General features: G+C 38.9%; 2 protein-coding genes across 5 annotated transcripts; one reads left to right on the plus strand and one right to left on the minus strand.

Annotated features, from left to right (window-relative positions):
- Window positions 1-152: 152 nt before the first annotated feature.
- Window positions 153-5455, plus strand: LOC103453782 (pentatricopeptide repeat-containing protein At5g57250, mitochondrial). 4 transcript variants are annotated; one of them, XM_029091946.2, is made up of 4 exons: window positions 153-3692; window positions 4231-4354; window positions 4427-4519; window positions 5032-5455. In XM_029091946.2, exon 1 carries the CDS (start codon window positions 319-321, stop codon window positions 3607-3609), a length of 3291 nt encoding a protein of 1096 aa, XP_028947779.2. In that variant the 5' UTR covers window positions 153-318; the 3' UTR covers window positions 3610-3692; window positions 4231-4354; window positions 4427-4519; window positions 5032-5455. The 4 variants fall into 4 exon arrangements, with proteins under 4 accessions (XP_028947779.2, XP_070667318.1, XP_008391582.3 ...); XM_070811217.1 differs by lacking the exon at window positions 4427-4519 and having other exon boundaries at window positions 192-3692; XM_008393360.4 differs by lacking the exons at window positions 4231-4354; window positions 4427-4519 and having other exon boundaries at window positions 192-3692.
- Window positions 5456-5972: 517 nt separating this feature from the next.
- On the minus strand, window positions 5973-10514 carry LOC103453780 (conserved oligomeric Golgi complex subunit 6). The gene is made up of 9 exons (XM_008393358.4): window positions 9914-10514; window positions 9635-9742; window positions 9485-9552; window positions 9070-9193; window positions 8850-8996; window positions 8503-8766; window positions 8107-8391; window positions 7448-7594; window positions 5973-6682 (listed from the first exon to the last, which is right to left on the minus strand). Exons 1-9 carry the CDS (start codon window positions 10331-10333, stop codon window positions 6173-6175), a joined length of 2073 nt encoding a protein of 690 aa, XP_008391580.3. The 5' UTR covers window positions 10334-10514; the 3' UTR covers window positions 5973-6172.
- Between the last annotated feature and the right edge of the window lie 4920 nt (window positions 10515-15434).

Genomic DNA, 15434 nt, shown 5'->3' on the forward strand with positions numbered 1-15434 from the left:
TTTACAAAAATTGTAATAAGGTTTGCTATATGCTTATATAATCTTGAGCTACCCTCAGTATTGAGGTTTGCTATGTGCTTATAGGTTCTGACGGATCTTCCAACCTAGAACCGAAACCTATATTAACTTTTCTTAATCAACATATTTTTTTTACACTTTATTTTGTCACGGTCTAATGAGGCAATCCAATACTCATAGCGTCACCGCGCAGCAGCATGGAACAATTTTCCGCATGTTTGGTTAGCTTTCAAACTCAACTCCCCCACTCAACGCTTCGAGGGGAAGCAGCAGCACACAAATTCAAGAAATTCCCAAACAATGATAATCTTCTTCTCCTCAATCTTCCACACCAAACTAATCCGACACTTCTCTTCTTCTTCATCTCCTTGCCGAACCAACCTCCCCGAACCCCAACCTCTTCAGACTCTGCTCAAAAGCGGCTTCTCTCCCACTCTCAAATCCATCGTCCAATTCCTTCTCTTCCTCTCTCGAACCCGCCGGTTCGACACCCTCGTCCACTTCTTCTCCCAAATGGAGTCCAACCAAATCAAAGGCAGCGCCCAAACGCACGTAATTCTCACCTGGGCTCTCCTAAACTTGCAGAAATATGAAGAAGCAGAGCATTTTATGAGGACCCGGATGGTCGAAGCTTCGAGTTTGCGGCGGAATCGGATGTGGGACTCTCTGATTCAAGGCCTATGTGTCAACCGGAAAGACCCCGAGAAGGCTTTGTTGGTGTTGCGGGATTGCTTGGGGAGCTACGGTATTTTTCCTTCTTCTTTCACTTTTTGCTCGTTAATTCGTTCGTTTAGCAATCAGGGGGATATGAGCAAGGCAATTGAGGTGCTGGAATTGATGACTGATGAGAAAGTTAAGTACCCTTTTGATAATTTTGTTTCTAGTTCAGTAATTTCCGGGTTTTGTAAGATTGGGAAGCCGGAAATCGCAGTCAAGTTTTTCAAGAATGCTGTGGCTTCGGGAGCTTTAGAGCCTAATGTTGTGACTTATACAGCACTTGCAGGTGCTCTTTGTAAATTGGGTAGAGTTAATGAGGTTTGTGATTTGGTTTGTAGGGTTGAGAAGAGAGGTTGGGCATTTGATGTTGTTTTCTTCAGTATTTGGATTTGTGGTTATATTTCGGAAGGGGTTCTAATGGAGGTATTTCGGAAGAATAGAAAGATGGTGAACAAAGGCATAAGACCTGATACAATTAGCCATAGTATTATGATAGATGGGTTTTCCAAGCTAGGAGATGTGGAAAAAGCGCTCGGTATTGTAATAAAGATGAGGAAAGATGGGCTTGAACCCAATTTGATCACGTATACTGCCATCCTGTTGGGGTTTTGCAAGAAAGGGAAAATGGAGGAGGCATTTGCTATTTTCAAGATGGTTGAAGATTTGGGAATTGTAGTTGATGAATTCATGTATGCAACTTTAATTCACGGGTCCTGCATGAGAGGAGATCTCGATGATGTTTTTGATTTGCTACATAAAATGGAGGAGAGGGGGATTAATCCAAGCATTGTCACATACAATACTGTAATTAATGGATTATGTAAATTTGGGAGGACATGCGAGGCTGATGAGATCTCAAAGGGTATACTTGGAGATACAATTACATATAGTACGCTGCTACATGGATATATTGAGGAAGAAAATATCACGGGGATTCTTGAAACGAAGAGAAGATTGGAGGAAGCCGGAGTCTACATGGATGTTGTTATGTGTAACATACTTATCAAAGCACTGTTCATGGTGGGGGCATTTGACGATGCTTATATACTATACAAGGGAATGCCAGATAAGGGTTTGGTTGCAGATTCCAGTACATATTGTACAATGATTGACGGGTACTGTAAAGTTGGTAGAATGGATGAGGCACTTGAGATATTTGATGAGTTCAGAAGGACACTAGGTTCCTCCGTTGCATGTTATAATTGTATTATCAGTTCGCTCTGTAAGCAGGGAATGGTAGATATGGCCACAGAGGTATTTATTGAACTCAGTGGGAAAGGTTTAGGTTTGGATGTAGGTATCTATAATATTCTGTTGAAGGCAATTTTTGAAGACAAAAGTGCAGTTGGAGTTATAAATTTGGTTCGACGGATTGATAGTTTGAAGACAGAAGTGTATGATATTGTTTGCAATGATGCTATCAGCTTCTTGTGCAGGAGAGGTTTTCCTGAGTCTGCATGTGAAGTGTATTTGGTGATGAGGAGGAAAGGGTCAGTTGCCACAAGCAAAACTTACTGTTCAATTTTAGAAGGTCTTATCAGTGATGGGAAAGAGTGGCTAACTCAATCCTTCTTGACCATCTTTGTGAAAGAATATGGCCTAGAAGAACCCACGGTAAGCAAGATTCTAGCTTACTACATAAGTCTGAAGAATGTTGATGATGCTTTCTGGTTTCTAGACAAAATGAAGGATATGCCTGCAGCCGTCACTTTGCCTGTTAGTCTTTATAAGACACTTATAAAGACTGGTAGAGTTTTGGATGCATATAAACTTGTCATGGTGGCCGGAGATGGTCTACCTATCCTGGATGCATTTGATTATTCACTTATGGTTGATAGTCTTTGTAAACGAGGACATATCAGTGAGGCATTAGATTTGTGTATTATTGCTAAAAATAAAGGAGTGGCCCTTGATATCATCACTTATAATTCAGTTATAAATGCATTATGCCGCCAAGGCCACCTTGTTGAAGCATTTCGGCTATTTGATTCATTAGAGAAAATTAATTTGGTACCCACGGAAATCACATATGCTACATTGATTGATGCCTTACGTAGACAGGGTTTTCTTTTGGATGCCAAGGAGTTATTTGAGAGGATGGTTCTCAAGGGCTTTAAGCCAAATACACATGTTTACAACTTGATTATTGATGGTTATTGCAAAATTGGAGATATGGATGATGCCTTGAAGCTTCTTTATGAATTGGATTTAAAATCCCTCAGGCCTGATGAATTCACTGTTAGTATTATAATCAATGGCTTTTGTCTAAAGGGTGATATAGAAGGAGCTCTTGAATTCTTTGTTGAGCTCAAGGAAAAAGGTACATTACCTGATTTTTTGGGTTTCTTATATTTACTAAGAGGTCTATGCGCTAAGGGAAGGATGGAAGAAGCCAGAACCATCTTGAGAGAAATGCTCAACTCCCAGTCTGTTTTGGAGCTAATAAATAGAGTTGATGTTGAGGTTGAAACAGATTCATTAGAAGGTTTTCTTGCGTCTTTATGTGAGCAAGGCCGTATCGAAGAATCACTTACTGTCCTTAATGAAATTGGGTGCATGTTTTTCCCTGTTAGAGGTTCACCTAATAATCACCAACAATTTCTTAAATTAGACAAGCCTTATGACAGGGAGCCTTCTGGTATAGTTGTTTCAAATTCTGTAACCTCCACCGGTGCAGATTTGGATATTCAGCTTTGTGAAATGAAGAAAGTAGAGAAGTTGGCGGAAAATTATGACGGTGGAGGGAGATGGTCTCAGTTTAAAGATTTTGACGATTGCTATAAGCAAGTTGCCACACTCTGTTCATGTGGGGAGATACAAAAGGCTAGTCAATTAGCAAAGGAGATGGTTTCTAATTTTAGAAGGGCCAGTTAGTATAATAGAAAAATCCGGCTAAAGTGATGTTGGAACCTTCTTCCCCTTCATTGAGGGAACAGGTGCCATGCATGCAGTTGCAGGTATATTTTTTCATTCTTTGAAGGTTTGCCTACTCTTTCAAGTTAAATAATTGTTGATTACGTGTGTTATGTATGTGGGCTCTGTTTATTTATTTCATTGTGTTATGCTATTTAATATTTTAGTTTTGGAAAGGCATATATGTATTGTTTCTGAGCAATCTTTCTTTGAATATGTCCAATTGATAATACGAATGATCTTATACATTCACTTTTTCACGATGGTATCCAAAGACTTTTGGACTTCCGTTGGTTTTTTTATCAGTCTCGCAGATAAGCAAACATATTGATTAAAAGTTATAAATTCTACAGACTATGCTTTAATACATTGGTTTTGATACTGTTTTGATTTGCTGTTAATATTTCTTCTTTTTGGGCTTATGTAATCTCTGTGTGTGTGCGCGCGCATATATGTGAATGCGTATTTATATGTACACACATTCTTACATATATGGATGTATATATACATAACATAGATAGTATATAAAGAATACTTCATTGGATGATTATGCCCTAAAGTATAACTTTTAGCTTGTAACAGAATACTGTCAAGCTAAACGGTTTCAGTTGGTGGAACTTGAAGCATGAAAATTGAAAGCGATAGTAATACATAATGGATGGTTTTGCGCCAGTTAAACTTTGTGTGGCATCATTAAGATGAAAAGGTAGCCCTCTACATTGTTTCAATTCTTTGTTTGTTTTTCTTTTGTCTGTTTGAATTTATTGGTTAGTTACAGAAACCTGCTGCACAATATGGCATTCAACCCGATGCTGCCCTTGCTGTTGAATGATACATTGGAAAAACTTGACGGATGTTTTTTTTTTTTCAGGTAATTTACTAGCTCAGATGCATGAGTATTAGGTTAAACTTTCATGTGTTTTTTTTTTTTTTGAACTTTTGACCGGAATGTGTGGTGTTCTTTTAGTTCCCTGAATTATGGGCCTACCTATTCTGCTCGGCCTTCAAACTAAGTTTCAAAATTTATTTACATTTTCCGTACTCCTTTCGTAATAACTAACCTGGGATGATCATCATGCTTTCTTTGTCATTGTTGTTTTGCCGGTATTTGTAAAGAATCATTTGCGTTTTATCGGCATCTGAAAAAAATTCTTTGAACCTCTTGCAGGTTCCTCTGTAATAAGTGCAAACTGATAATGCTTGTTGCACATATCAGTTTGTATTTTAATGCTTATTACGGCATATATCGTCAACTAAATCCTGTTCTTTCGTTTATTTCGGTGCTAAATCCTTTTAAATTCACGTTACTGGTGGATGATCATGTTTTCTCAAGGAGTTTTGGTAGCTATACGTTGAGCTAACAATCTCTCTCTTTAATCTCAGCCAAGGGACTTGGTGCAACCGGGTGACACTAGTTGGATTTAATCTCAACAATTGATGTCTGGTGAAACCAACCTGAGGTGTTTGCAGAATCATGCCAATTGTCGCTCAAGTTCCCGGGATGCGGATGTTGATCAGTAGATCTGCCAATTCGTTGCTGTAAATGCAGAAGTGAGGAACAAATTTAGCAAGCTTTGGTGAATGATGTAAGCATTGTTCTAAAAATTCTCGCTTAGGTGGCTGGCCACTGTCCCGATTAATTCTTAGGGGTTTGAAAATTAAGAAAGGGCGCCTAGACCGATTTCTAGGTTGGGACTCCCACTTGTACAAAAAATTAATAACTTACCCTTTGCGTTTTATTTTTTCAAGAAAATGTAAGAGACTTGTTGAATTCTTGAATGAACGCTCATTATGTTTTAATACTCAATATGTATCCCAATACATTATAATTTCCAAGTCATTTTATTTTGCAATTTATGTATAACAATACAATTATGTATTTTTTAAAGTATAAATAGGCAGCTATTTATACAATATCTAATAAATATACTTAAATCCGTCTGGTCTGCATGGCCGTCTAGGCGCTAGGTCCTAGCCCGTCGCCCGACTAACCACACATGGAACGCACACACGAGAAAGGGATAAAACGCAAGGAACGCTTGCCGCTTCATTCTGTTGTGGCTTCTGTGGTTTCAGTAAAACTCAAGACCGTTGGAAAGCTAAACCCCAAATTCGGAGCCTTAACGAAGTTGTATAAGAAAACTTTACATTCGTATCAATGCGTTAGCAGAAAACGGAAAATTTGTTCTACTGTTTTAACAACAGCATTGCATGCCAGGGTTTTCTCCGTCGCCGCTGGAGTTTGTCATCCACACATCAATTAGTAGTCCAAATGAGCAAAATTGTTCACAATTCCACGCATCTGTCATTCGGCGTAAGAGAAATTCAACTGAACAACTTGTTTATTCCATTACAGAGATTAATTTACTTGCATATAATTCTTCTTCTGCTAAATAATATTAACATTTCACAATCGCATATCCAACAAAACTTGTTCCGACGGAGATATGAGTTTTCAACAATCTGTAGAACGAGAAAATCTGAGAGTAACACAAATGTAAGGGGGAGAAGAAAAATCAGTGCTTCATATTCCTAAAATGGTCCTTATCTGGTCTGGAGGGTGCCTCGCCAGCGACTTAGGATCTGAGTAGCCATTTTTGGGATCCATAATTGCCTCGTACGTAAGGTCATATGCTTCGGCCAATGATTTAGCCACTTGGATACAAGCTTCAGAACGCAACTTCGGAACCTGCATCTGCTCAAATTCAGGCAGGGAACTTTCACTTCCCAAGACAAGCCCAAAGAAAGCCTTCAAACACTCGGAAAGAGATGCTGGAGAAGTGTCCTCTATCTCTACCAATGGGGTAGTGCCAGTCTCCTTGCTGAGTGAGTCACGGAAGTAAGTCATCTTCTGCGACAATCCACATCTTTTAAGGATCGTATCGACTTCATTTTCTACAAGGGCTTGCATGTGCTTATCTATCATCATCCCCAGGTTCTTCACATATTCCACTGCGACCTCATGCCCAAGCAATGGTTGTTGGATGGCACACAAACAATTGATGAGGAAAATTTTAGAGGATGTTTCACTAGACTGCACCAATCCATTAAACAGGCATTAGGACGAAAGCAGTGAGGAAGATTATGCACAAGTGACTCACGATCCAATTTATTTATCATTAAATACAGGACCTTTTATTTTCGAAAAATACACCAATTTCCCGTGTCATGGCTGGTTTTTGATAATCTAATATTTGCAGATAGGGTTCTAGTACCAAGGTCCTTTTTGTATATCTAAGATTCTAAAATCCTGAGGAAAGTATAATAATATCTTTGGTACCAGAATTTTCGGCTTTGTAGCAGAGCATAATAATCTCAGAAATCTAGTTTTTGCCTTAAAGCATAAATACAGAATAAAGCAATTGATCAGAATATTGGAGTGCGTCACAAAAATCTTTGAAACAAGCATGAAAAGAGGTAGTTACAGAAATTTCTAAGAATAAGACCCCATCATTGTACTTTTGGCTCATTTGGAAGTACTTTTAAAATGATTGAAAGTGCTTTTAGCGAAAATGTTTTTGGGTTCTAAAAGCACTTTAAGTGCTTTTCCAGGATTCACTTGCATTTTTATTAAGAATTGGTTCCAAAAACATTTTCACCGAAAGTGCTTTCAGCCATTTTAAAAGCACATTTTTTTGGTATAGATTGACATGGGATTCATCATAACTTAGCACCAGGAACAGATACAAACTAGAGTTGACGAGAATTACAACAAAATCTAACAGTAAGCCACGATATCCTAGGACTGGCTGGAGATTAATCTGAAATTAGAGGCTAGGAAAGTAATGAGAAAAGAAACCTGAGACGACGGGGCAGAATTGCTGCTGGACAATAGTGCGTCAACTGGTGATTTACCAAATTGACCTAAGTCAGAACTCATCTTACTTCTTCTTGAAGAGTGGCCAACTCCCTTGGACTTGTGCGCCTCTGCAGCTTGCTCACATATCTGCAATGGTAGAAGCAAGGAACTTAATTCAACATATTTAATAAATTAAACGTCAATCTCAGATCTCAATTTCTGACTGAAAAGTTAAAGAGACTAATTTTCACATGGAGTGCATCAGCACGGTTTTGAATCCCCTTAAATTGTAACATGATTAATAAAAGAGGTACAACGAAACAATTTTCTCAGTATGATGTTTCAAGATATGACTCCACACTGCGAATCTGCAACAAGTTTGGCTTCCAAGGCCAGGTGTGCCAACTTAAATCGTTTACAGGAGTGGTTCTACTAATATAAAAAGCAACTGTTTGAGGGATTACACAAACTCACAACAATAGGTGCAAAGCACTCAAAGGAAGTTCTCAGTAAGTTTGTTCTAATTAATGGGAATGTGACAGTTTTGAAGCTTCAAGCATGCCTAAAGACTAATGTCAATGTTGCTTTGACCATCATGAAACCAGAAGCAAGCTTATCAATCATGCCATTCACATAACGAAATGTCCAGCACAACGCACCTTAACAATTGGGTCGAGTAAAGCAGATATGACTGGACCAAAAGAAGGATCTTTGCCTAAAGTTGGAAGCATCATGCTGTTATGAGTCTCAACTATTTCAAGCAACAGTGAGACTCCTTCCCTTACTGCTGGTGGAGGGGAGAGATCAACAGAAACAAGGGGAGGGTACCTCAAAAGCTTTTCCCCTCGGGTTTTCAGAATATCAAAGAAAGTTTTCTGAGCAGCATCTTTTAGTGTCCACAATGTATCAGATAAAGCTGTTTCTCTCCCAATAAATTCTGATACCTGCAAGTAGCATGTAGATAGACAGCCATATATTAGGGAAAAAGGAAAAGAAAGCCAGATAACATGTGGATCAACTTATTCCATTGATGAATATGAAAAGGCATCACTTACAGTGTGACTGTAGAACTCCAGGGTATTACTTAGTTTGTATGAAATTATGAGACTGGACTGGGACTGCAAAACTTGTTCAACTCTTACTTTAAATGGCCGGCAAACTCCCTCAAAAATTCTATCCATAACAAACATCAAATCAGATTCTGTCTTTCGAGAATCACTCTCAGGGATCTTGGAGAACTGGTTTCTGGTTGGACTTGTATCTCCCGTAGCATCTGGATCCAGTAACGCATAGACAAGTTCCCGCTCAGATGCTAAGGCCTGCAACAGGAGCAAGAAAAGACAGATGATGAATATAATTCACAAATGGAAATGCAACACAACCAAGATCTTTGTTTTCACACCTGATGCAAATAGCCTAGCATGTCCCCAACATATCGTAAGGGATCATGAGCATGAACTTCAATCGGTCGAGGCATTCCACCAGGTCCTCCACGTGTAAGAGCACTGATAAACCGTCTAAACAATGCATTATGCCTCATGTTTGCTACCTAGAAGATTCACTGACAAGTGAATAAGCAAGGTAATAGATAAAAGGGAGAAATGGTTAGCACAGAGAATCACCTCTTCTGCACAATACTTAAAAAGCACAGGCCTTTCCTTGAGGCAACGAACTGCTGTTTTCAAAAGATCATCAACTTGAGGATTATCAGAGTCACCAAGTCTTCTACATTCCGCCTGAACCCACCTAGAACACAGGAATAATTAAAGACTCATACATCATATCTCATCTATCCCAGCAAAATGCTAGTCTCAAAATTTTGAAACAATTATACATATAGGTAATGTTCTCAGTTCTCTTGCCGTATCAAAGAATGTTATGTTGCCATATTGTAATCTTGGCCACGTATGTAAACAAGAATTCACCTAATTAGTGGTCTAGATTGACAGTCTTCCAAGATAACATGTTAGACCATTCGAGAAGAGAAATTTACCTCATACATACGCAAATTAAGGAAGATGGTAAGAAAATAAAAACCTGCACAGGCGCTCGTACGCTCCCTCTTGGTAGACAGCCATCATATCCATGAGCTCCAGACCGGCACGCTGCAAGTGAATTGTAATTGAGTAAGTATCACCTTTCATGTCTCCTGGCTCCCGAAAATTTTTCAATGAGAGTAAAGAGTACCTGGTGATGAGTCCTCAAGAGCAATTTACAGTTGGCATGAATTTCTTGAACATGATTAAGCGCCTTGAAGAAGTTTTCATTCAGTTCTTCATCCCTCAATGCACTTATCTAACAAACCCAAATCAACAAATCAACCAACTGATTCAAATCTCAACACAAATCAACACCAAAACCCAAATCAACAACTAAATCAATTGATTCAAATCTCGCAACAAAAACCCAAATCAATCAATAGAATCAAATCTCAGAACTTATAAACGCAATTGGTTTGATGGATACCTCTTGATTAGAGAGCTGGTAATCGCGGAGGAAGCAAGAGACGATCTGCTGCCTCTGAGTGGTGACGTTGAGCTCCTGCTTGAGCCTTTCGGTGGTGGCGATAATGTCACCGGTGGTGGCGGTGCAGCTGCTGAGAGCGACGGCGATCTTGTCGCAGCTAGTGGACAGGGCACTGACCTCGTCCTCCACGCGATCCAAGGCCTCTTGGGCTGCCAGGGAGGCCTCGAGGAACTCGAGGTTGGTGGCGAGGCCTCGCTTCTCGATGGTGGATCGGAGGTTCCGTCGCGACTGAGGGGTATTTTCGGAATAGAAAGAAGAGAGGGTGTTGAGTGAGGCCAGCACATCGGGGGAGTCGGTGCGACACTCCAAGACCTTCTTCAGCTTCCGGGACAGTCCCGGCGCCAGCGTCGTCGTTCCCATTTTTAGGGGCAGTCAGGTGGCGGAGTGGTGGCAGAATGGCGGGAGATGGTGGATCCAGATTTGGGAGCTGAAAGCCTGGAAGTTGGGGAAGGCCGACTCTAGTAATATTATCGTACGTTTAATCATTCTCTCTTCAATTTACACCATAAAACAATGCTACCAACAGATTTTTCTGGCGAGACTATTCACACATTTTAATTTGTTAATTTTTATCTATTGATCTGTCTAATTAATTTAATCCGATGGTCAAATATTGAGAATAATTAAAAAAATTCACTGTTTCCTTCCTTTACAATTTGTGTTAAAGAGTCCTTAAAAATAAGAGCTTTAATAAAAGAGTTTTAGGCCAACTTTTTCTTTAAAAAAAATTCATCTACAACTTTTATTTCATAAAAATGGCTTGAGATTTAATGAAAGGGTAGCGTTATTCGCACATCCCTTTTTACCTGCCACACATTCTTGTTAATTTTTATTCATTGACATTCTTCAATTCATTCGATTCGACAATTGAAAATTAAGAGAAATTTGTGAGAGGTAAAAGATGGGTATGTGAATAGCACCACCTTAATGAAAATGACAAAAATAACATACGATGGACCCAAAAAATTAAATCCCACGGGTTGAGGCCAAGCTCAACATGCAACATCAAATCTTTCTTCCAAGTTTGTTACTAACACATGTTAAACCAAAAATGTTAACACAACTTCACATTATTTACGAAATTGCCATCAAACCCAATAAGTCAAATAAAACTAAAAATTACCCAAAACTAATTTAATTTTGTTGTGACATACGTTCTAATACATATTGTGATTGTATAAATCTTAAGTAGAGATAAATTAGGGATCCTTTAGAATCTAGAAGATCTTTCCTAATAGACTTTGTATTCCTTGGAAAACAAGTTTTTCTCCTCTTTATTACTATAAATAAAGGCACAAGGACTAGGGAATTAATACACAATTCCCCAAGTCCATTCCCCACTCTCTTTCTCTCCATGACGCACCCTTCATATAAATATAGGTCGCAACACATTATCAGCACACTTTTCACGTTGTGCTAAAAAGAATTTATTCATCTTCAATCAGGAGAGTATTACTATTCAATTATTTTAATTGATTAAATTTTGATTTTCTTGAATTCATTTACTTTTATTGATTCAATTTATTTTTCTTATGTTGAACGCGATAGAAGCTTTGGAGATGGAAAGCCGAAATTAAATAAATAATTTTTTGCATCAAACCAGTTCATCAATGTCATCACGCAATCAGGTTTTTCCAAAACAACGGTCCTTATCTTGCTATTTTTGCAGCCCTGATAACATGAACATTCACCATAATGCATAACCCAACTTTAAGTTTTTCGAATTTAAATTCTACATAAATTGTGTATGCATTAGAATCATAATCTTATTGAATTATATGAATTATATTGAATATGCATAAATTGAATTATATATGCATATAATTGAAAGACAAAAAATGAACTAGGGTTTCGAGAATCCAACCAGCGAGCTGCATGTTTTGAGCTGCATTGCCATAAAAAGACACACTTTTCACGCTATGCTAAAGAGAATTTATTCATCTTCAATCAGAGAGTAATACTATTCAATTATTTTAATTGATTAAATTTTTATTTTCTTTAATTCATTTTGACACACCCCGACCTAATATCGAGGCATGTTGGCCGTCACTTGAGGGTGACGTAGCCATGTGCACAGTGCGGAAGCAATAATGATATAAGAAATGCGAATAAATAAAAACAACCAAGTAGAGCACTAGATAAGGTAAGGTGTAAGTGCAATGATCATAGCATAAGTAGCCTGAGTGCAATCCAGTAGGACGAATACTAATTATACAATACCAAAGATGGTCCTACAATAGTGATAATTTGTCAGAACCACTGTCAATTCCTCATGAGCCACCAACGAGCACTCCTACCTAAAACCTGGAGGGGCGCAAAACAGAAAGCGTGAGTGGGAAAAAACAAAGCTTTTCAAAACCATTTCATTTATCAAAAGTAGTAACCCCTCGCCGTAAAACCTATATCATACCAAAAAAATAGCATATACGATTATATCTCAAAATCATATTCAAAATAACAAATCCACTGAATATACCATGTCAAATCTCATAAAGAAATAAGTAAGTCAGGTGCAATTAATCACTATGAAATAGTAAGCCAGCCGGAGTCACCTAAAGTGACCTGTACGGTTGGGTCCACAACTCATCAATCAAATTCTGCACACGAGTCGAAACCACCTAATGTGGTTTGTACAACAGGCTAGGTGTAAATAAATACGCTTAAGTGCTACAGTCATGTGAAGGCTGTGCGAAGTATCGCAAGTCACCTACGAGTTGGAACCACCTAAAGTGGTCTATACGACAGGTTGGCACCTACCTTGGATCAAAGTTGAGCGTGTGGTGTGGGAGGTGAACGATCACGTGAAGGCTAGGCCATGTCCTCGGGCGAAGCACTAACACCAGGGTGCAAGATAATAATCTCAAAATATATCTCAGCACTAATGTACTCACTACCATCAATATACTCACCTGAAGCTTATCTGAGCGTCCACAACGTCGAGCAACAATATGTATGTAACCATAATAATGCACAATTAAACATAAAGAGTATTTAACATGGCATTTTAAAGTATAAAACCATTTAATTAAGTTTTCTGGGACAAATACCAAGTATATAAATATATACTGAAAACCAAAAGCCCACTCACTGATATGTGGAAGGATAGTAACCCCCGAGCCTCGCTTGACTGTGCTCGTCCTCAGGATAGGTCTCATCTATATGCGAAACAATTATTTAAACGTTATTTTTAAGCACATAAACAAAACTAGGTAATAACTTCTCATACATTGCTCAATTGGGGTATTTGAATATACCACCGTGACCTACTCAACCTGAGGAACAACCCTATATTTTTAGAAAAAATTTCCGACGTCTTAAGGGCCCTTACGTGCCGGCCAAGGCACAGCCAAACTCGCCGCCCATGCCCAAGCACGTGTCTAGCACACTAACGGATTCCCTAACGGTGTTAGGGAATATTCCATTAAAATATAAAATATGCCGTTAAAGATACCTGACGCCTTTAGAATATTCCATCAACTTTGACGGAATATTCTCCTCCTTCTTCCTTGGTTCGCCAGAGTTCGGCGCCGGTCACCGTTGCGATCGCCGGATTCTGGAAAAGTTTTAAAGCTTCATATCTCACTCATTTTTCCACCAAAATCCATGAAACTTAAACCAAAATGAAGCTTAGGATGAAAGGAAAAAGTTCTTACCACTTAATAGTCCTAAAACCAACGGGAAGTTGCCGGAAAATCCTTCGATATTCCGGTGACTCCTGCAAATTGCCAAACCCAAGCTTCCTGACGTTCAAAACCATCCAAAATTCTTCTAAAAGCTTCGTGAAGACAATTTAAGACCTCCAAAAAGCTCAAAACTTTAAGAAACACTTGCGATCACGGCGAGTGAACAGTGTACCTCCTTGGAGCTTCTTGGTTCTTGAGTTCCTGACGTCTTCACGTCCCACCAAAGGTATGGATTAGCTCCTGGACTCGCAAGGAATACAAAAACCAACTTCATAGCCTCGATCCGTGCAAGGAAAAACTGGTTTAGCAAATAACCGTATGGTTGTACAGAAATGAAAGAAAATCCGAGAGGGAGGAGAGAGAGAAAGTCAACGGGATTGGTTGGTGTGTGTGTGTGTGGTCCAGTGCCAATCAACCAAAACCTTAGGCCTTTTAGTTCTAATTAGGTCCAATTAATTAGGAATAGAACTAATTGGTCCAAAATCTTAGCCTATACACACACACGACTCAACGATTAAAGGGCATAATAGAAATTTCCACGCTCTCAAGGATAAAATAAAATATACGTTCGGGACAGGCTGTCACATATTTACTTTTATTGATTCAATTTATTTTTCATATGTTGAACGTGATACAAGCTTTGGAGATGGAAAGCCGAAATTAAAGAAATAATTTTTTGCATCAAACCAGTTCATCAATGTCATCACGCAATCAAGTTTTTCCAAAACAACGATTATTATCTTGCTATTTTTGCAGCCCTGATAACATGAACATTCACCATAATGCATAAACCAACTTTACGTTTTTCGAATTTTAGATTCTACATAAATTGTGTATGCATTAGAATCATAATTTTACTGAATTATATTGAATATGCATAAATTGAATTATATATGCATATAATTGAAAGAACTCTGCTGCGCTGAGAACACGACGCCATTTTGGAGCACGTCATCCCCAACCCAGAAAACCTACCCTCGCAGGAAGCTGAGACCATGGCTTTGCCATTCTTTCTGGACATCACGACCTGCAGTCGTGTTAGTTTGGGTTTTCAAGTTGACTTCAATGACGTTCTTTGAATTTATGTTGAAATTCATTGAAATAGAAGATTCCCGAATCGAATCCCCTGGGTTTCACACATCCCCGACGTCGAGGACCCTTATCCGTCATTATGACTGGTTCATGGATAAATCACCATGCATCGAACTCGACCTGTAACAAACAAGTTTTTTTTCTTCCTATGCTCGCTTGCAGTAGCCTAGTATAGTTGCTTTGCTCAGCCCACATGTGTGGTGCTCCCATGTGGCGTGCCACACTGGATCGCGGCCCTAGGTAGGCCCTCCAGTTTATCCTACGTTATATCACACATGATCTTCGCCTCTGTTTTTGGGCCTTCTATTTTCCCCGCTCCTTGAGCCTGTTTGATGCAACCCAGCACTGCTAGGAAGGCCTGTGCCTTCCTCCTTGGCTTTGGCATGGGCCTCAAGGCACATATTTTTTATGCTTCTGTGGACTTTGGTCCATTTTGGGCCACCAAATTTAATCACCTAAATTTGTTTTTTAGGCACTATTAGGTTTATATTTTTTGCCCAATTCTTTCCATTGACCCGAAGACCAATACTTAATCAAATCACTATATATTCTTGCTTACATGCATTTTTCAATTGCTATATATTTTTGTCTTGTATATATTGTGTTTGTTTGCAAGTATTATGAACTTGGAGTTCATACTCCCAAACCCAAAGTTTCGGAAAAGTACCATAGAAATCTAAAGTTTC

The sequence above is a fragment of the Malus domestica genome, chromosome 13 (genome assembly GCF_042453785.1).
Source record: "Malus domestica chromosome 13, GDT2T_hap1".
Classification (NCBI taxonomy): Eukaryota; Viridiplantae; Streptophyta; class Magnoliopsida; order Rosales; family Rosaceae; genus Malus; species Malus domestica.

Bases quoted from the DNA above. Each gene is read 5' to 3' on its own strand.
- LOC103453782 (XM_029091946.2), top strand. From the start codon at position 319: ATGATAATCTTCTTCTCCTCAATCTTCCACACCAAACTAATCCGACAC.
- LOC103453780 (XM_008393358.4), bottom strand. From the start codon at position 10,333: ATGGGAACGACGACGCTGGCGCCGGGACTGTCCCGGAAGCTGAAGAAG. The intron at 9,553-9,634 runs GTACTCTTTACT...ATTCACTTGCAG, and splicing joins TCTTGAGGACTCATCACCAG to CGTGCCGGTCTGGAGCTCAT. The intron at 8,997-9,069 runs GTGATTCTCTGT...TGAATCTTCTAG, and splicing joins TTAAGTATTGTGCAGAAGAG to GTAGCAAACATGAGGCATAA.